A 23,165-nucleotide genomic window follows, 5' to 3' on the forward strand; every position below is an offset into this window, starting at 1 on the left:
ATGTTATTAATTGTATGGAATACGATGCTCAATGTATGTATTACAATACATTTATGTTTGTAGAACGCTATAAACATTTTAGTACAATATATTATCTTTAAATTTTAATGGAGTGTTAGTTATCACGGGTATAGGTCTAGAAGTCCTATGTTAATATTTCTAATTGCATGTGTTGTAATTTTTATGTAACTAATTATTATTTCTCGTTAATAAAAGTTATACAGTACAATGTCTTATATTTCTATAGTAATAATAATTTCCATATATCGAAGTAGTTTTTAACAGGTAATAATTAAAATGAAACAATTTAAATAATTTTACTATTTTTTATGTATTTTAACATATTTACATTTTATATACAGCATTATGTATCATAATTTCATGCTCTGCGCACGCGCCTCGCTCGAATCCTTTGAGCATCGTTGTAATAAACACGGAACAATGTTCCTTCTGCTTTGAGGAAAGAATATTGGAACAAATTTTTATTGATTGAAAAAAAAAGAACATCTTTGTCATGTATCCATGATAGAAATTGCAGCCCTTAAAAAAACAATGTATGAAAAAACTCGCACGGAAATTGTGGAATAGTTAGCATTTACGTATACCATTACAAGTCAAAACTTAAAGTTTTGTAACGTCTTAATCTTTGATTTTTAAAAAGTAGTACATAAAACACACAAGAAAAATAACTCTTGTCAAAAAAGCAAGAAAAGATAAAATTTGAAATAATGTATTATCAAATCCAAATAAAGAAAAAACTATTTCGTTTTTTAAATGACTTAAAATGGAAATTATTTTCGTCACGAAATGATCATTAGCAATTCTTTGCGGTCTTTTTTAGTTTTACTATATAAGTTAAAAATAATAGGCGCAGTTGACATAACTGGTATGGTAATCATTGTGCCATAAACAATGAAGTGATAAAAAACGTAAAATTATGAAATGGAAACCATCATACGCTATAAACCACGATTTAAATTATCAGGATATATCCACTAAATATCCATAGTTAATTGCAATTAAAAAAAAAATTAAGAATATCATATTGTTAATATTATTTCTCATTAAATTATGTTAAGTACTTACCATTCATAAGTGTATCCATAGCCCGTTACGAAATAAATAAAACATTCCAATAATTTTACAAAAAAAAAAGAAATAAAACCATAAACTTTGAATCATTGAAAACATAACAAATCGTAACAGAATATGATTACAACAAATCTATAGATAATTCTACAACTTCTATCGAAGTAAAAGTTTGTTCCCAAATAACAAAGAGTTGTCACAAATTCAGATGTGACCTTCATCTGAATCACTGAATGTCTGAACAAGTTTTGTGCACAAAATCATATTTAAAAGAAAATTATTTTACAGTCGACCTGATGGTCAGAGTATCAATTTAGTCTTTGGTTGAGGAATAACCTCACGCTTGTTTAGGATGTTGTGTGGTTGTAGGCGAAGACGGCTTGAAGCACTGCATCAAGAATGCTGTGTACATCACGAACGCCACAGAGAGTGCTATCAATGCGTACATAAATATATTGAGTTCAGGTTGTCGGAATCGATTCTTTCGTAGCCATTCCAATACTTCGATCTCGGACATTAAATCTCCTGCAACAAAATAATCTATAAAATATCTGAAATGAATGCACATGACTACGATATAGGAAAACCGAAGAAAGTATGGCTAGATTGTGTAGAGAATATGCTTAATTTAGGTATGACGGTTGATAGAAATGTATGGAAGAAATGTAAGCCGACACTTTTGAGGGGCAGAAAGCATCATGTTCCTTAAGTATCTGAAACTAATTCTGCAACTACCAGTTCATAGTGAACTTTACTTACCTCTGTATATACTCGGGAAACGTTTTCTAAAGTACACAATAGCCGGTAATTTTGTTACTCCCCATTTACGGGCGTATCGTGGGTCTTGCATTTTAACGAATGTGATATCCAAATTGTCAGTCTCGCTGTCAATGTTTTCTAATTTATCCAAAACTGCTCTGCTCTCCATAGACTTTTCATCTAAAAATATTTGTAGTAAGTAAAATGAGGGATAGCTAATTGAAAATAAACAAATTAATATTTATACTCACAGAAATACACAGCTAAAAATTCGTTCTCTTCCAAGAGTTTGTCTAACATTTTTCTGTTAACCTCCTCAATTTCATTTTTGATTTCAAAAACGTCTTGAGAAGTCAGCCATTGCAGTACTTTATCTACATGATGCAAATCTCCGTCGTACAACATCGGCACACGTTTACGGAAGTACACTAATGATGGAATATTTACTACATTATACTTCGCTGCAGCTTCAACATTAGCTATTTTCACGAAATCAATACCATACTGATCCACTTCTCCGTCAATTTGTTCTAAAGCTTCAAGTATTTCTTCACATTCCGGACAATCTTCGTCATCATCTAAAATTAAATTATATTGTTCAATCAAACTGATCTGTAAAGAAACTATGGACAAAATGTGCCACATAATTTCCGAACATTTTATATTGATACTAACTAGCTTTTACCGGCGACTCCGTCCGCGCGGAATAAAAAATATGCACACAAGATAAAAAAAAGTTCCTATGTCTGTCTCCTAGTTCTAAGCTACCTCCCCATCAATTTTTAGCTAAATCAGTTCGACCGATCTGGAGTTATAAATAGTGTAACTAACACGACTTTCTTTTACATATCGACCCTGGAAAGCATAAACGCTGTAACCCTTGAAATCGCGAATATGTTTTTCACACGTTAATAATTTCAACCATTATCAAACGATAATGATTTTATTATAGGTTAGCACAAACTACACAACATTGCTAAATACCGCATGCTTGTAGGCGTATCAGCTCACGAGTTATCATTTTTTGGCTCTCCTGTAAAGTTCATACTTTCGGGGTCACAGCGTTTACGCTTTCCAGCGTCGATATATAGATTGGTATTGTTTATAGTACTTACAGAAAAAGACAACAAGTAAATGTGATTGATAAAGTAATCTTTCAAGCATTCTTTCATTTACTGATTCAATTTCATCCGCCAATTCACGATTGTCATCATCTATAAGCCATTCTAAGATCGATTCTTCATTCTGCAAATCACCTTCGAAGAGTAGCGGGTTTCCGTTTCTGTCAAATGGAAAAATAAAATTAAAACAACAGTTTATAGTTATTTTGGTTTAGTTTATGAATTAAGCGGTACCTAAAGTAAACCATAGCTGGGAAAGTTTTAATGGAATATCGTTTAGCAAGCTGCGGATCTTGGATCTTCACCATATGAATACCATATACATCACATTCGTCATCGATTTTCTCCAAACCTTCAAGTATGTGGTCACAAATATGACAATTTAGTTTATCTGAAAAGGAAACAAGTCTCAAATCAGTATAAGTATTTATGAAGCACGTTCGAGATTTGTAAAATATTTTTATGTGTATTACAGAAATAAACCGCCAAATATTGTGTTTCTTCAACCATATTCTCTAACATTACTCTGGTTATGAGTTCTATACGGTCTTCCGTTTTCTGGGTTATCAACCACTGTAGAACTTCCTCTTCTTCAGCTAACGATCCTTCGTAGACATTTGGTATGTTATGTTCGAAGTATACTAAAACTGGAAAATCAGTTACACCGTATTGTTCAGCAATTGAATAATCTTGAGTTTTAACAAATTTTATATCATGTCTATCGCAATCATCATCAATATTCTCGAGTTCTTCCAATATTCCTGTACATTGCTCGCAGTCAACTCCATCTGTAAAATTATCATAATTTCAACCACAAAACTTTTGATTAATAACATCATTTATTAGATGAATAATTGAAACAAAACTATTCTACACTACGTCTAAATACGAATTCATGTGGAAGAAATTAAAAAATCAAACTATGTAACAACTAAACTAAAGACAATTCATCATATCAATAAACCACACGGGGTGACAAATATTTGTAGGTATCAAATAATGTTTATGAATCAAGTGCATTTCATATTTGGTATCAATGTATGTGAAAACGTGCCTCATGCATGTGAACAAAACTGGGATATGTATGGACTGAAAACAAGTATAAGGGATAGTACCCTCTTGTTCCTGTCCTTCCTCGTCATCGTGACCTTTGTCTTTTTTTCTGACTGTCTTTTGCATGGCCTTCAAATTGCATATTTCACATAATGTTTTATTCCCTATTAAGAATACATATTTGTTACTAATAAAAGTCTTACGTTACGTTTACCTGTAGTATATCTACTTATATCCAAAAATAATAATTTAAAAATTATCAAACTGAAGAAACAATAAAAGAATAATAGAAAAGAAAGTATAAGAAAGAATATAAGAATATTTTAGTATTAAAAGTGAAACGAGATTAACTTACAAAAGTATACCGCTACAGAAACAGATTCCTCTATTAGGTCCAGCAGATCTTTTCCTTCGAGAGCTTCAATGATATCACCAGCCGGATTTTTCTGTGTCAGCAACCAACTGAGCAGTTGTTGTTCATCATACAGATCACCTGTTAACAGATTTTTAAAAGGAGTAAATACGTGATTCCTAAAACGTTAATAATATTTCGGAAACAAAGATAATAAAACACCAGACTTTTGTTAAATTAGTAGAACTGAACTGAACTTTTTTTTACGTATGCATACAGATTAAGTTCTACATACATACCAGCATATATAACGGGTTCTTTAGATCCCAACTTGAAGAATAAAACAGCCGGTAAAGCGAACACTCCATATTCTTTGGCCATTTGTCTGTCATCGATTTTGACAAAATTAATACCAGCTCCGTCGGCGTCATCATCTATGTGCTCGATCTCCGCCAACACTCTGGGGCATTGTTTGCAGTCATTACTGTCTAAAACATATAATAAGTGAAATACGGCTTCAATTTTTCAAAATGTCTAATACAGTTGGAAAAAATCCCACATCACAATAAATCTGATAATTGAAATACTAAATGATAGGAGTAGACATTGAAATGAAAAGAGGATATGAAAACTTACAAAAGAATACGGCTACAAAATCAGATGTTTGCCTTATTTTCTGAAACATCTTTCTATTGACTTTCTCAATGTGGTCCGTTAGTTCCATGTTCTCTGGATTGGTTAGCCAGTCTAATATTTCTTCTTCGTCATCTATGTCACCATCATAATTAATATATTTTGTCTTTCTAAAGTAAGTAATGCCTGGTGGATTCCGGAAACCATACTTCTTGGCCATCAGACGATCACTGCACTTCACAATTTTTATTCCATATTCTGCTGCTTCATCATCGATTAATTCCACATGTCTCAATACTCTTGGACTTCCCGGATCGTCATCTCTATCTGTAGATATAACAAAATATTTAAATATACGAAACCAATCTTGCATGTTCAGATGAATAGATTTAAACTTACAAAATACGACAGCCAGAAATTCTTTAGTTTCAATATATTTGAACAACTCATCTCTATCGATTTCTTCAATAGACTCATCTTCCTTTTGTTTAACCATCCAATCGAGTACTTCAGATTCATCCAATAGGTTTCCTACAATGTTTAAAATTACTTCAATGCTGAAATGTTCATTAAATACAACATAGATAATTAAGAAACCACATCCATTTGATCTAATTAAAACTTACCAGGTACATCCAAAAATAGGCATGCTCGTACAACTACCATGCCGACATCATTCGTTTGTGAAATGAGCAATAATAAATACAATAATAGAAAATTGTATTTATTTAACAAAAAACAATATTATATCAGCGCCGTTATAACATTGTAACAAAAAAATAATAAAACATACATGCTTAATTTCGTACAATCAATACAACCTTTTATATGTTTCACAACGCCAGCCCTGTTAGAGCCTAAACTAGCAGGTTAAGTAGTCTGTGCATGATCATTTAAGTAAGTACGACTAATTATTGACTAGAATAAGGTCAAATTTTTGATGTTTGTTCACAGAATTGGTGGTGTTTGTCGTTTACAATTAAAAGTTTTTACTTTTAATATCTCGTAATGTTATTGTATTTACTTCAAATTTATTACAATATAATGATAATGAAAAGACTAGAAAACTATATGAACATGAAATACTTAGAACAATAAGTCTTTCAAGATGATACGGCAATGTGAATACAAAAAGAAATGCCTTTGTTTGATGTTTCACCTCACCTTCCAGCACTAAATATTGGAATTAAAATAAAGTCAAATAACGATTTGTACACCTTCTTAGAGTTCTACAATTCCAATATTTAGCACCATTGAGCTCCTTATCAAGAAATAAAAATATAAAATCATAATACTTTTTAAATTTTTTTTTTGTTCAATGATGTTATGCTACCTCAATTAAAAGTATGATTTAGTTGATAAAATGAAGAAATAGTGTAATGTTTTTTGTAATTCGGTGAATACAGTTTGTGTACAAAGTATTAATACAACGTACAATTATGTTAGATGTTGATAAGGTCCAAGAGATACGAATTCACAAAAATAAAAAAATGGATTATTAATCGATGATTGAAATCTGAACACGTCAAGCAACTGTGATATTAAATCTTGAATTGAGGTAAAAACGTTCGTCTCCTCTTGATACCTTACAATCTTTCATCCGGTAACAACATTTTAAATAAGGATCTAACAATAAGAGTTTACCACCACCAAATATTGTCAGAGCCGAATAAACCTTTTTTCCCTTTAGTCGGCCTGTCGGGCTTAGCTAGAGCTTTGCCCTTGTTCCCCTTGTTCGGTCTCTCCAAGGCCGGTTGTTTCTTGTCCAACTTCTTCGGCGGAACCTTGGTTGGTGTCGCCTTCGCCACTTTTGTCGGACTCTTTACTTTGGTTGGACAGCACTGGTAAGGTTCGTATGTCATTTTAGGGACAGCCGGTTTCGCTCCCAATCCAATGTAGAAACAGCGATCGCCTGCAGTCAGTAAAAATTTGTTGTTTATAACCCGTAAAATTGGAAAAATACATTTACAGTTAACTTTAGAGTTAATACTGTGCAAATTTGTAATTTATGCGCCTATTTGTTATGCGCGCTATTAATTCTAAATATTATGTTAGTATAAGAACTAAAACATTTAATTCGTCAAGCGTTCGCGAATGACTGCAGGCGATAGCTACTGAGGACCCATGCGGGTTCTTTTGTTCGACCATGCAGATGTGTGACTGGGATACGTCGGTGCCTCCGTGCAGGGTCTGCTCTCAGGGTCCAATACTACCAATTTACCTGTTAAAATTTGTTTAATGCTACCGAAATAACTGTAATAATTGTGGTCATCCTCTGCATCATCTCCGTCAGTGCTGACTCTGGTGTCAGTTTCATCGTCATCTTCCTCATCGTCATCCTCGTTATCATCGTCATCCTCGTCATCATCATCATCCTCACCATCGTTATCGCCGTCGTCATATTCATCCTCAATATCGGCATCATCGTCATCATCGTCGTCATCATCGCCATCATCATCGCCATCACCATCATCGTCGTCGTCGTCATCATCACCATCATCATCGTCGTCATCGTCATCATTATCATCATCATCATCGTCGTCGTCGTCGTCATCATTATCATCTTCATGGTTTATTTTTTGACCTCTAAATTTTGGTTGCGACATAAGCTTTGGTTTAGCCTTTTCTTGCGTCCACTGTGACTCTTTCCGCGTGTTCATCTTAATGTCATTCAAGTTCCGTTTACTTCTTTTGAGACCAGAGGCTTTATCACCATCTGCATTGGCCATTGTTTTAGTATTAGTATTATATCTTTTTCGGTGGCTATCTTCACCTGCAGGCATTAGTAACTGTCATGCAAAATGACGTAGCTCAAACATTCAGTAATAAAGGCATAAAGTATTATTTTATTTGTACAAACATAAAGAATGATGTCATGCATATTGTTGGAAACGACGATATAAGATATAAATGTTTTATATATCATAAATATTTAAATTATAATTTTTAAAATGGATGTGGATTCTTACTTTTTTGATCTACAAGCCACTGCAGAACCTTATTTTCATTCTTTAAATCACCTATAAACAGGATAAAATCTCGATTATAATACAAACATTTAAGCTGGCACAATTTAATTTCTGTTAATATCGCATAAATTATATTACATCTTAAAAAAATAACAGACCATGTAAAAAAATTCAATAAATTTACAAGAATGACTCCGTTCAATTATCTTGCGACTTGCTAAAATAAATACGTTTAGAGAAGGCATTAACAAAATTTGATACTTAAAAGAATTACAATTCCATAAAAATACTAACACTCAAATTCACTTACCGTCATACATTATAGGTACACCTGTTTCGTAGTAAACTAAAGCTGGGAAACTGAAAATACCAATATCTGATGCCAACTTAGAATCTTTGGATTTGACGAACTGAATACCGTGTTTGTCTGTATCATCATCTATCGTTTCCAATTCCTCTAATATATCGTCGCAAGTATCACAATCTTCACTATCTGGAAAAAGAAAGAACAATAAAATAAAAGAAAGATTCGAAAACAAAATTTAGAGACTCAAAACCAATTGTAGAAGGTTTAGATTGCAAACAGTATATAAAGAAGTAAATATTATAATTTGTAGGTACAAAAATATAAAGTTTTACGATAATTTTTATACAATATGTTAAAAGAAGAGAAAAACATAAAATTCTTACAAAAGAATACTGCAAGATGTTCAACGTCATCAATCAGATCTTTGAGTGTTTTCCTGTCAACGTTTTCAATAACATCAGGTTGGGAATCGTGCAGTTCCAGTACCCACTTCAATATAGCGTCTTCATGCATTAAATCGCCGTCGTAGATAGTTCTGAATTTGTGGCGATAGAAAGCTAAAGCTGGCAATTCTGACAGATCATATTCCTTGTCCACACCTTCGTCCGATGTCTTAATAAAATCAATATTCTTCTCTTCACATTCATCATCAATGTTTTCTAATTCACTTAATATTTTTTGAGATTTCTTGTCACCCTCTTTATCTATAAATATTGTATATTAGAGTCACATTCAGATAAAATAGTATCTAAAATCTAAAATAATGTTAGGTATACTCACAAAAGAAGACTACCACATGATCGTTCTCTTCTAAAATTTTCTCTAACATCCTGGAGTTTACTTCTTCAATTTTTCCAGGAATTTCAAGTGTATTTTCATCAGTAAGCCAAGCTAATACTTCATCTTCATCTTCAATATCACCTGCAATTTTAGTTAAGATTTCATTAATTAAGTCGAAATTTCTTTCAGTTCTTACAGTACAAATTAGTTTGTAGTTATTTATCACTTGTGTAAGCTAGATTAAGTACGGTAAATTATTTACCTTTATATATAAGAGGGTCTTTATTCCTGAAGAAAACAAGTGTCGGGAAAGTCTTGATGCCGTACTTTTTAGCCAATGCGATATCTTCAGTTGTAACAAATATTATGCCAGTTTCATCTAATTCATCGTCTATATTTTCTAATTCGTCCAAAATGTTGTCACACTCTTCACCTTCTTCACATTTACCACCTGGAATTATAAAAAAGACGTCATTAAAATTCTCTGTAATTATAAAATGTCTACGGTAAGGCGTTAATGCAAGATATGAGATGATCACTTACTGAAATAGACTACAACATATTCGTGTTCCTCAATTAATTCTATTAAAATTTCGTCAGTAACTTCTTCGATGGTTGCACTGTTCTTCTGTTCAATAAGCCATTCCAGCACTTCATCCTCATTCATGAGGTCACCTTCATAGATCGCAGGTATATTTTCTTCGAAATAAACTAAGGTTGGCAAATGATCTATACCATATTGCTTGGCTTCAGCGTCATTATCCATTCTTACAATTACAATCCCTTCTTTTTCCAATTCGTCATCGATGTTTTCTAATTCATTTAAGATCCTGATATCTTGTTTATCATCTTTGTCGTCTGTAATAACATAAGTAAATATTAATAAGTAGTAGCCTAAAAGTGAAGAGACAAAATCGATAGATTATACTAAATACTTACAAAATATCACAGCTAAGTATGGCGTACTTTCTATTAATTTGTCCATCATTTCATCGGTTACCTCTGGGATTTCACTATGACGTTTTTGGTGGAGCAACCATCCTAATAGTTCATCTTCCTTCATTAAATCGCCTTCATAAATATGTGGTATTCCTTTCTCGAAAAACACCATTGTTGGTATATTGTCAATTCCGTACTCTTTGGCTTCTTTGTCGTCATCTATCTTAACGAATGCGATGTCATTCTGGTCACACTCATCGTCAATGTTTTCAAGTTCTGCTAATATTTTCTGACTCTTTTTCTGGTCCTTGTCATCTGAAAATTATTTGGAAATCTGTATTTTATTTTAAGTCAGTTTTGAAGATGATTTAGTAAGGTCGATGATTATAGCTTCAATTTTCGGAAATATGGCATGATGTTTTTGAACCATTAATAAAATTGATTAGTGGAGTAAAAATAGAGGGACTTACAGAAAAGTACGGCAACATAAGGCATTTTCTCAATTATGAGGTCAAGCATTTCATCGGTAATATCTTCTATTTCGTCGCTTTCAGCTTGGTGTCTGAGCCAATCAAGTACTTTCTCTTCTTCTTCTAGATTACCTTCATAAAACGTAGGTATGCCTTTCTCGAAGTATAATAATGTAGGCACTTTTTCAATACCATATTCTTTAGCTTCATCATCGTTGTCAATTTTAACAAAGGCTATTCCAAGTTGATCACATTCATCATCAATATTTTCTAGTTCGTTTAGGACTTTCTGGGATTTACGATCATTATTGTCATCTGTAAATATTAGCATATACGTTAAAAATTATAATATTCCTTCATATATTATTAATTATTAACAATATAATACTCACAAAACAAGACTGCTACAGTTTTTCCATCTTTGATCAATCGATCAAGCATTTCGTCAGTAACATCCTCGATTTCATCTTTTTCTAGTTGATCCACAAGCCATTCAAGCATTTCTTCTTCATTTTCGAGATCACCTACGCAAAAAGAACTTATTTTTAGTGGCATAAAATTTAACGAGCTTGAGACTAAAAAATTAGGTCGAACATGTCGGTGAGTTTAATAGCTATAGAGTATTTTACCGTCATAAACATTAGGTATCTGCTTTTCAAAGTAAACGATGGCTGGAAGATTGTCAATGCCAAATTCTATAGCAGCTTTCGTATCATCAATCTTGACAAACTGAATTCCGTGACGGTCGCAATCATCATCTATTTTTTCAAGCTCTCCTAATACTGTCATCGATTCTTCATCACCGTGATCGTCTGAAACAGTACGAGTAATTTTAAAAACAATTTCACTATGGTTGTTTCGCTCAGTTAATTTAAGTACATAAAAAAGTGTACTTACAAAACAAAACGACAAGGTTATCTACGTTGCCAATTAGTGTATTAAGCGTTTTGGCAGTGACGTCCTCAATGACGTCCTCCTCATCCCCGGTCGATTTGTTCGCTATCAGCCATTCTAACACATCTTCCTCTCTGCTTAGTTCACCTTAAATAAAATTAAAGATATTAAAACTAACGTATTTTGTTTTCAACATAAAACTATAATTCAAAATTAACATTAACTGATCATCATTAGAATTTAATTTAAGCTCACTTAAAATTATAAAACAAAGTCGTTAGTAACATAATAAACTTGAACCTGTTATCTTAACGTTTATGACTACAGTAATCATAAAGAAAACATTTGATTGTAATTTAATTTCATGACGTGTGGAACGTCAGCATATAATGAGTCACACACCTTCGTAGATAATAGGTATTTGATGCCTGTAGTATACTAATCTTGGCAATTCTCCAAGACTGTACTCTTCGGCGAGCTCCTCGTCGTGGATCTTCACGAAGCCGATTCCGAGCTGGTCGGCTTCGTCGTCGATGTTCTCCAGCTCCTGTAGAGCCTTAGCGCACTTCTTGCATTCTGGTTTATCTGAAAAATACCGCATTTACGTCCAATATAGTTAGAAATGTACCAACATTTGATCCTACTTCCTCTCATGCGTCATAAGGATTTGTGGCAGTGCAGGTAAGCGCAATGCTCAGTGAATTGAGTGCGTTAAAAGAAAGTTAATTGAGTGTGAACACAATAGACCTCGTGTGTCGGCAAGATATGATATTTAAACTTTTGTACGATACGTCTACTTTTACTTATCGTACATGACAATAAAAGCAGGAGATGTGCTCGGTGCTCGGAATTCGGGTATTCATTGAATGTGCATACCAACCTAAATTCACGGGGTTTGCTAGAAATCCGCTAAAATAAACTATTCTACTACAATTTCTAACATAGCAACAACGGTTGGTGTATCGTTTGTTCGCATTATAGAATGTGTGTCGGTATAGTTTCTACGTAGACAAATTTCACAAATAGCATGCTCCTGTTTCTATACTAGCTATTTCCTATCATGAAATATTGGGTCAAGGTCATCAAATTTTCATCATTTATTATAATTTTGAAATGGTGTCTTAATAGTAGTAGGCAAATTAGTAATTAAATTTTTGTTCTCTCATCTCATTTAATTTAACGATTAGAATGTAGGGACGACGTGTTCGTGACAAGTCGGTCCGTCAATCCGAGCTGGCTGGCGAGACAGAAATAGGACGGCAAAAATAACTCGCCGCACGGCCAGATAATGCTAACGCGATTTTGATTCTAACCTTCTCCTACACCGGATGGACATGCATTGCTTTAGAGGAACATATCAAAGAAAATACAGAACAGCGATAGGCCAAAAGTTCATATAGATGACAAACAATAAATTGACGAAGAAAAGCAATTCTGCGGTGCTCGAATCTACTTTTGTTTGTTAAAGCATTACGATTTCGAATTCATGAGTAATATATATTACGATGTCGCCTTAGCCTCCGAGCCAAGCACTCAGACGTAATCGTTAACCGAATTCCTCCTTTTCAAAGCTCCTTCAGTAGACACATCTAAAAACTCTTGAAACTCTTCGATTTATTCTTCAATGCAAGCGAAAAGCAGATCCGCACTAAAATAAAAATATCTAGTCTAGTAAGCCAGCAGCTACAGCAACACCGACATTAAAAAATCATGCCGCGAGCTGAAAACCTTACTTACTGAGCAGCGGCCCGCATTTACTGAGATCGGGACCTACGTCAAAAACACAATCAAACACACGGCACGATTATTTTCTTACGAACAGTTTCGTCTACAGTTCAGTTAAGCCAACAGAGAAGAATAACTACTCGATTACTAGAATCTTACATTACTTTTTATTTTGTTAGTTTAGAAAATAGCTCAAATTTTACCACAATAGCTGATGAACTGGTTAAAGTACAAAAAACCCACGAGTACGTGTTCGATACTCACAAAATAGAACTGCTACGTATTCGGTCTCTTCTATGATCTTTTCTAGAATTTTCTGATTGACTTCTTCTATCCGGTCAGGAAGATCCATTGCTTCTAAACTCGTCAGGAAATCCAGGACACTCTCTTCATCCATGAGATCTCCTAAAGTATAATCGAAATTACGTTTATAATAAATACCAATTGATCACAATTAATATTTAATATTTAATAAGTTTTAAAAGATCTTTCTATATGAACAATATTCTGTTTAGTTTGTAACTTTTGATGACATAACCGTTCAAATAAGAAATTAAATTCTTAAATCACTGCCAAGACCTTGGTTTAGACAAATCATACTGAAGAAGCAAAAAATTTGATAAAAAGGAGCAATAGTAAAGATTTGACCTTCGTAAATAATCGGCTCCTTCTCACGGAAGTACGTGAGGGCGGGGAATTTCGTGATGCCATACTGCTTTGCGAGTCTCTTGTCGTTGATCTTGACGAAGTCGACGCCGAAAGTGTCTGTGTCGTCATCGATTTTCTCCAGTTCTTCCAGTACTTTGTCACAGGTAACGCAGCTTCTGGCATCTGTTAACACAGATTAATTATCGTTGTAATCATTTCTCTGGTCTTATCCTTCTCTACGTGTGATCCGCATTTAGTTTTCATCAATTGTTTCAACCTTCACTTCTTTCTTAATCACGTCAATTTTACGTATTCCATCCATAATGGTTCTTGATTTATTTATTCAAATGCACGGCACTGGTGATACTATTCCATACATACTAGTGTATCTATAAGAATTTATAATAAATTCCCAAATAAGAGCTGCTTAGAATTTGTACTTCAATTGATTGCAAGTAAAATGCCTATGTATTTTAACCTTGTATCTATTCTATTTGTTTGCAATCTTTTTCCGCAAATATCTTCTCTCAGACACCGACGTCATTACATAGAGAATTATTTCCGAAGTTCTAACAGACGCACTACATACCAAGTTAAACTAAAATGTATGCATTTAATATAATAACTATTAAATACAATTTTATTTTGAAGATATTTATAATCAATATTTTGAAGATAGTGTGAGGGATTTTATTTGAACTAAAGAGTTCTTTCGCCATCAGAGAAATTAGACTATTTTATATGAAGGCCAAGAATAGAGGCCACTAAGAATTCCGAAGATTACTACGACTACGAGACTAGAAACGACGGCAACGTAAACCACTTAATTAAATAAACCTAAACTCTATCTAAACTAAATTGGTGATAATTATGAACTTCCGATATTCTGGAGCAACCTCAGATGTTCTCTTTTCTGTGCCATTCTCTATTAATTTATTCGTATTTAAATTGAGTACTTGTAAAATTATATATTTGAGTGAAAATAAACTCGTGGCAAATGTAAATAGTCATATGCGTGGAGGATTTACGAGCTACGGCCACGTCGCGGTCCATTCTGCGGCCGCGCGGGAAGTTAACGACTTGCAACGCTTCGGATAACCTCAAAGCTCTAAAATTATGTTAAACAAATTACTTTGCAAACAATATTTATTTTAATTAACTAGCTAAAAACGGTGCATAGGCGGGCTCGGAAAGCTTTCTACCCTGTCATAATTTGTAACATAAAAAATGCCTTTTAATTTATTATAGTGACAGAGTGACAGATGGCGTTTAAATACAATGAAAGTCTAATTAAATAAAATCTTCTATATTTATATAACCAGAAAATAGATTTTTAATATTGGACACATATAGTCTAGGAATATATTGATATAACTGTATCAAAACTAAATCTGAAAGAAAATTAGTTTCTTAGTAAAGTGTACCACAAAACTGTAAGCATTGTGGCACAGTATGGGACTCTAATCGCTCGCCCTGATCATCTCTAGTGTAGTTATCAACGTAAGTTTGCACATAATAATAAAATTATAACTTAATTTTAGGAGGCACTGGACTTGTATAGCATGTTATTAATAACTCTTATAAACATTAAACTAACTAAAAAGGAAAAATTCAAGTATTCATCATTAAATGTAAGTAATAATTAAGGCTGCCTTCAGACAGTCACAGCTTTTGCAGAAATGACGTTACTCTGCCAACCACAGGATTGTGGTCCATTATATAGAAATGTTTTTCTTTTTAAATAAGATGGATAAACGAATAACGTCCACGTGTAAACATTGGAAACCCACATATAGAATTAAAAGGGTATTGTGGCTAGAATACCTACGTATTAAAAATTAAAAGTAACAACAGTCGAACCTGAATAACTTAGAACTGGATAAGCGAGAAACCTCTATAAGCGAGAGTCATTTTTTGATTCTGACACGACCTCCATAAGCGAGAAATTCGGGTTACAGAGAAATTTCTATAAGCGAAAAAAATATCGCGGTCCCTTAGACTCTCGCGTCCAGGTTCAACTGTTTTGTTTTTAAATAACAATAATACTGCACGTGTTTTAATTGACTTTTGTTGAAACAAATGATAATACGGTTTTTGTAACAAATAAGTAGCACAGGGAACATTAACATCATGAGCAAAAGACTTGCTTTTGATTTACGAAATTATTGCATGAACATAATCCTAAGCACTTAATCTACGCCGTACTGAATATCATGATTCATTGTCTGTTTTAGTTTTGTTGGACAAATACTTAAATTTAAGAGTTCGCATATTTAATAGAAATCTAAACTTTAAAATACACGTCGTGTCCGTGAACAAAACATTAAATAAATAGCTAATATGTATGATAAATTATTTGATTTATAATATTTATTACGTTCTTCATAAGACTTATTTATTCAAACGAGATTTATTTACTGCTGAAAGTATATATGTCAATGGCACATAGCAATTTTTTTTTAATAGGAAACTAGCTGTCGCCCGCAGTTGCGTCCGCGCGGAATTAAAATAAAAACTTATTAAGTAGCCTATTTGTTCTTCCAGACTATGTTCTACATCTATGCGAAATTTAATCAAGATCCGTTGAGCCATTACGGAGAATACCTTCCAACAAACATCCATCCATACATACATACATACATACATTCAAACATTCTCATTAATTACATTAGTAAGAAGTAAGTTCCCTAGATATGTGGTATTTCTAACCATTTCTGAAATGAACGAAATACAAAAAAAATCGCCTGAATAAACTGACGATCATACGATCTTTTCCAGCTCTTATATACTCTTGAATATATGAATGTTTAGCCAGCATAATTTCAGAATACCAAAATGCTCGATTGTCAGTTCAAAAATAAATAAACAAAGCTGTTTCTCATTGTCAGTACTTGGGCTATTTAATAAAAATATTACGTTATTTTACATAGATACCTCCAGTAGCAAAGTTATGCGAGTATATCTGTCCAATTATAAACAAACAGCATTGCGCGGGTGGGTGTTTGCACGCTGCAATTGTTTTTTAACAACTAAGGGCCTGTTAACACAAATCGGGGCGGGGAGCAGATTAAATTTATCAAATTAAATTCAAATAAAAGTGAGCTTTAGAAAATTGAATCAAGGTTTAATTTTATTTTGCGCGTCTTTTTTATCAAAAGATTTGAAAAGATGTGAAAAAAACAATCTCAAACAAAATGCACTGAAAAGTAACCTAAAAAAACCAATTTCAAACAAAATACACTCAAAAGTAACATAAAAAAACAATTTCAAACAAAATGCACTCAAAAGTAACCTAAAAAAAACCAATTCAAACAAAATGCATTCAAAAGTAACATAAAAAAACAATTTCAAACAAAATTCACTAAAAAGAAACAAAATAATGTCATGAAAACTCTCTTAACTCTAGTAGTTGCTCTCGTTGCGCTCTCTAATAGTAGGGGCTCAGTTTTCCGCAACTCCACGACAAGCGCGTATTTTGCGTGTCTCTAAACTCTAAAGAAAGTTCTCTTCTTTCTTGTAACATGTCTATATTGTATAATTATTGTTATTTCGCAGTCGGTGTCGGCCGAAGTAAATAGATGACATTTTATATTTGAGATGTATTAGACATACTTACGTTTATGTCCCTACTTAGGCCGAAACCGACTCCAAAATAACAATAATTATACAATATAGACATGTTACAAGAAAGAAGAGAACTTTCTTTAGAGTTTAGAGACACGCAAAATACGCGCTAGTCGTGGAGTTGCGGAAAACTGAGCCCCTACTATTAGAGAGCGCAACGAGAGCAACTACTAGAGTTTAGAGAGTTTTCATGACATTATTTTGTTTCTTTTTAGTGAATTTTGTTTGAAATTGTTTTTTTATGTTACTTTTGAATGCATTTTGTTTGAATTGGTTTTTTTTAGGTTACTTTTGAGTGCATTTTGTTTGAAATTGTTTTTTTATGTTACTTTTGAGTGTATTTTGTTTGAAATTGGTTTTTTTAGGTTACTTTTCAGTGCATTTTGTTTGAGATTGTTTTTTTTTGAAGTCGGCTATTTTTTTTTCTTAAAATTTTTGTTTTATTTCACAATTTTTAGTGAATTTGAAGTTCAATTACAAATTTCGTTAATACGTATAAAGACATAAATAAGACAAATAAAGAAAAGGACTTTCCTATTTGATATGTGTGTATTTCAATTCAAAAACTAATTTAGAATGCAGCAGATAACCACTTATCCTTTAAACAATGAAATAATTATCAAAATCGGTATACAAATTGAAAATTACCGAACTAATACATCGTAGCGTACCTTTAATTTGGTCCAGCCGCGCGCCGCACTAGCATTTTTCGAATGCGCGTAGTTTTTAATTATTTAATATCTCCCAAACTATTGATCAGAATTACATAGTTTAAAGGCTAATGTAATCTGCATTTAATACTCTTGCCATAAAACATATTTATTTGGATAAGGATTCATATCGAATATAATATAATAGTGCCGTAAGCTTACGGCGCTGTTTTTCGTGTCCATTTTAATCGAAGTTTGTTCACAATAACATGGTTTTTGTGAGACATCCATAGATGATAGATATATGCCACCGAAGACTTTTATTTAGCAAATTTAAGGATCTATAATTACTCCAGACATCATTTTTATGTAAGTCATATAGTTTGACCTACGTAAGTCCAGAAAGCAAAATTGTGCTTTTCATGTAGCATTTTTCGTTTCCGCGTAATTTTATTCTTACGATATCTCCTAAACTATTAGACAGAATGATATAGTTTCAATTGCAAATATAATCTACATTAAATTCTCTTGATAATGAACATGTTTATTTACATAAGGGTTAATACTGAACTCGAATAATAGCGTCGGAAATAGGGCATGAATTTAATTGATGTTTCTGAAGAAAAAAATGGTTATTGTGAGAAAACTATAAAAGATAGATATATGCTATCGCTGACTTTTATTTAGCACATTTAAAGAGCTACAATTCGCCATACATCATTTTTATGTAGGTCCTATAGTTTAGCCTACGTAAGCGCTGAAAGCAAAAATGTCCCTAATCTTCGCAACAAATTTTGAAGCTATATTCAAAATCTACTAGTCTTCTAGTTATTTAAAAAAAAAAACAAAAAAATGGGACCCACCTGCAAGCACTTCCTTTCGATTAAAATATTTTTCATCAAAATCGGACCACCAGGGGCGGAGTATCGCGGTAACACACATAAAAAAAAAAAAAAATACAGACGAATTGATAACCTCCTTCTTTTTGAAGTCGGCTAAAAAATAAAATAACCCTTGTTCCAATCGTACAAAACTCAATTTTATATGCAATAAAAATCATCTCTGTTCTACGCCATGGGTTTCCATTGTCAAAGCACTAATATACCTAACTTTACCATCCGTCTCAATCTCTTCAAAAAACAGAGATAGCAACATATGTGATACGTCATTACAGTGGAAATCCACTGTAATTATAAACCAACGATACAAATTTAGACTAACAACTTGATTTATACGCGGAACTGAACTGTTACTTAAATTATTTAGGTCCAGATTTATAAGGGGATTAAATATTTGTATGTTTAATAGTGTTTCACATAAACATAATAAGGATCAATAAATAAGGCTTTCACTAAATTGATAACTACTTGGTTATTTTACAATAAAAATTAAAACTTTAATTTAGAAGGTATCTCCAGAACGGCTGAATGGGTCTCGCTGAAATTTGGCATATATGTAGAACATAGTCCAGAAGAACACATAAGGTACTAATTAGTTTTTTTTTTTAACTCCGCGCGAATGGAGTCGTGGGCAACAGCTAATATGGATTACATTTAAAAAGCATTCCTGTCAATTATCGGATTACGTGAATAGGAACGTAACATCTGATTCACCAACGATCAGCTGCCAATAAATTAATAGCCTCGTTTCTAACGCCATTATAATTTTTAAAAACGTGATTTATCGCTGTTTTAGATCATAAACTAACAAACGTGAGTTTTTACTATAGAAGCACCTGTAAAAAACTTATTTTATCTGTGGCATTATTCGAATGGTGGAATTGGAACTTTCGACGCTCGGCCACGAGATTTAATGTCCGTATGTTTAACCATTAGACCCACACTTAGGTGTTTGATATATGTAATTATATTCTTGTTAAAGTACAGTGTTAACCAACGAGTACAGTTATATTGGACATTAGTTTGATGATTGGCCATAATATTAAAACGTTTGAATGTATTATTATTTTTATGGAAATTTTTAAAATGTATATAGATATTTAAAATGTATTATTTTATTGGTTTTATTGTATTTTAAAGTTATTTAAGTTTTAACGAATGTGATATTAATTTAAGATTTATGTAATTGGTTTTTAAATTATTAATAAAGTAAATAAAGATTAATTTCGCACCCCAAGTCCCTGACCTAAACTATGTTAGGGGAACGAGAGGGCGGCATAGGGCCGCCCAAAAAAAAAAAAATATTAAAACGTTACAATAAAGTATTTCATAAAGTAAAGAAATATATGGATGTCATTGTGCGTTAAAATTACCACTTTTCTTTTAAGTATGAAACTAAAACATTGTCTTTTCAGTTTTCCTTTTACCTTATTAAATCTTTAAGGACACAGCCACGTCTGGAAAAAGCTACTCTAACAAACCAGATATGATCAGTATTACAAACAAAAAAAAAATTCTGTTACCACGCGAAAGAACTAGTTTCTTCTAGTTTTCTTATTAATAAATCGTTCAGAAGTAAGATACGCAAAGGCACATAAATTTCAACGGAATTAACACGAACACTATTTTAATTTTAGTTTTCTTTTAACTTCTTGATTAATGCACGAACGGAAAAATTAATTTTTGCTTTTTGTTGAAAACCCATGGATAAGTTGTTTTGGCATTTTGTGATTTATGCGTTATAGTAAAATGATAAAGTTTGGTAAATGTTGAAACTACGGAATATCGCTGTAAATAAAACTTATAATTTTTATAGTTAATTTTCTAGCTTTCTTGCCGTTTACATTTAGTCAGGAGCAAAGCGGTTAACACATAATATGGTGTCTAGACCGTTTGTTTGCTAACACTAAAGGGTGTTCTCTTAGCATCTGTTTGTAACAACTCTCTAAATATGTGGGTTAATAGCGTCAATAATATTCTAAATCGAATGTAACAACCTTGCTTAAGCAAATTGAAGTAGTTTACATCAATAGAGTGTAAAATAATTGTCGTGCCTAACCCCTAACATGACAGTACCTAATGGCGTAATGTCAAAATTTCCCGCCAACATTGACGCCATGTTTGCCCTTGCTTATATCTATTTTTCCGTTAACCTCGCACGAATGATTTTTTACATCCATTCTTCAGAGAAAAATGTCGTGATTTTCATTAATCCGGTAACTAAATTGATAATGTACCATGATTTTGGATGTTATCCAAACGCAACAGTTGTGTTGCGGAGCATTTTCGTAATTATGTCTTTTTCTAAAACATTATACTGGCAACTGGCACTATTTTTAAAATACAAATCGTTTTAAATACCGGCAGGCGTTGTCAGATCAAACTAACATCGTGTAACTAAATTCTTTAACTCGATTCACGTTGAAGATGCCAGTAGATTACCGGTGTAGTTAATCTTGATAAATCTGGAGACTGGAGATATTTCTTTTTGTTAATTTATAGAACTCCCACATGAGACCTATTTTAATCTTAAGACAGATCACGGCATAGATATGGCTTGAGTATTTTATTCAAAGAATGAATGTTTCCATACAATTCATAAAAATATTTTAGTAAATTAATTGTTTTCTCACAATTCTGAATTTTTAATAAGTCCTGGATAGTTAATTTAAAAATAAAATCAAAATATGAAAGTAACACGTAGAAGTTTTCAACGGCTCGTTATTGTTATGTTCCTGATGATCTGCGCGGAATGTTTATGAAGTTTAATGTTTTGTTTATGTTTATTTTGACGTCGGACATTGATGTGGAGCTTTCAGAGCGACCGACGCGTATATTAGTTATGAAACCAGTTGCAAGGAGACCGTTCCGAACCAAGGGAGTACTGCAAACAGTACCGATACGAAAGTTCATTAGACAAATGACCGTTTTGTCGTTTTGACATTGATTAATTAAACATTTTCGCGTCTTGAATAATTAAAGCGACGTCGTCTGTTCAAACGTTTCTTTGAATGAACACAAATACAAGGAGTACAATCGTGTTCAGACATGGTAAAATAACTGTAGCAACTTGATATTTATTAGTTAGACTACTTAGAGGCAGTCCCATCGTCAGACAACATCGGGTGACAGAGAGCGACATGTCAATGGACACCATACAATCGTTGGCGACAAACGAAAATAGTCGAAATGCCAACACAACGTAAGAGAGATCTATTTCAGCGGAACAGGCGGCGGCGGCGACGCACTCCGTCTCCGCTATAGTTTTAGCCGGTGCGGAGCGTAGGCGCCCGGCGACCTTGCCGCGCCAGCACCGGTGCCGTGGAGTCCGAGACTCGCCGCCATTTTAGGCGTCGTCGACGGCCGCAGCGGCCGGGTCAAGTTTTATGTCTGTTGCATAACGAGACGCAGGACCGAGCGAAGCTTCGAAAATATCGGGCGGTCCTCCGCGCCCGACCGAAGATCATTAACTCGGCGATAACCCATTTGGACGGGCGCCGTCGGCGCAGGCCTGGCGGGGCGCCAGCGCCGGGCCGCACTTACACCAGTACACCGCCACGAAGTCCTTGTCCTCCAGTATTCGCTCCAGCTGCTTGGCGGTGACCTCCTCGATCTGGGGTTCGGCTTTGTGAGGGGCGGACTTGCGCGCGAGCGCGGGCGGCGCGGCGAGGAGGAGCGCCGCGAGGGCCACGAGGGCCGGCAGCCACCGAGCCATGTCGAAGGCGCGCGCGAACTGACGCCGCGCGTGCGCCGCCGCCGCGCGCGCACACTCGCACCTCGCGCCCAAACGCGCATGCGCAATCAACGCACGAACACCCGCCCGCCCAACCTCTCGCTCTCGCCGCCCTACCACATTTTTCCTAATGAAAACAAAAGACTTCAAAAACAAAAACTTGTTTAACTTTTTAATTTAACTTGATCCATTTTCAATGACCTTGTCTTACTTGATTCAATTATAAATAAATACACGGTTTTAAAAAAACTTAATTGATAGCCTATGTAATCATTCAGACAATGTTCTACATCTAATCCAAATTTCAGCTAGATTGTTGCAGACTGCTGGAGATACCTTGTAACAAACATCCATCTATCCATACATCTAAACATTCGCATTCACTATATACTCGTACCTTCCTGAGTCAGTCGGGTTATGATTTAAGTTTTTAACAATTGTAATATGAATGTTTAGCTGTTTCCCGCTACTTCGTTCGCGTAGTGTTTAAAAGTCTAAACCAAGTTTTAAAGACTTTTAC

At 33.8% G+C, this 23,165-nt stretch overlaps 1 protein-coding gene across 3 annotated transcripts; it reads right to left on the reverse strand.

Moving 5' to 3' along the window:
- Nucleotides 1-1,385: 1,385 nt before the first annotated feature.
- On the reverse strand, nt 1,386-22,631 carry LOC106720321. 3 transcript variants are annotated; one of them, XM_014514946.2, is made up of 26 exons: nt 22,456-22,631; nt 13,740-13,922; nt 13,356-13,496; nt 13,104-13,136; nt 11,769-11,951; nt 11,370-11,513; nt 11,102-11,284; nt 10,865-10,996; nt 10,473-10,787; nt 10,003-10,317; nt 9,607-9,921; nt 9,326-9,514; nt 9,064-9,204; nt 8,667-8,987; nt 8,287-8,469; nt 5,407-5,538; nt 5,011-5,334; nt 4,674-4,862; nt 4,378-4,515; nt 4,085-4,186; nt 3,443-3,757; nt 3,204-3,360; nt 2,964-3,130; nt 2,100-2,426; nt 1,849-2,028; nt 1,386-1,614 (listed from the first exon to the last, which is right to left on the reverse strand). In XM_014514946.2, the coding sequence occupies exons 1-26, from the start codon at nt 22,625-22,627 to the stop codon at nt 1,427-1,429; spliced, it is 5,169 nt and encodes a 1,722-aa protein (XP_014370432.2). In that variant the 5' UTR covers nt 22,628-22,631; the 3' UTR covers nt 1,386-1,426. The 3 variants fall into 3 exon arrangements, with proteins under 3 accessions (XP_014370432.2, XP_014370433.2, XP_014370434.2); XM_014514947.2 differs by lacking the exon at nt 13,104-13,136; XM_014514948.2 differs by lacking the exon at nt 4,085-4,186.
- Nucleotides 22,632-23,165: the final 534 nt, after the last annotated feature.

Source organism: Papilio machaon, chromosome 8, assembly GCF_912999745.1.
Source record: "Papilio machaon chromosome 8, ilPapMach1.1, whole genome shotgun sequence".
NCBI lineage: Eukaryota > Metazoa > Arthropoda > Insecta > Lepidoptera > Papilionidae > Papilio > Papilio machaon.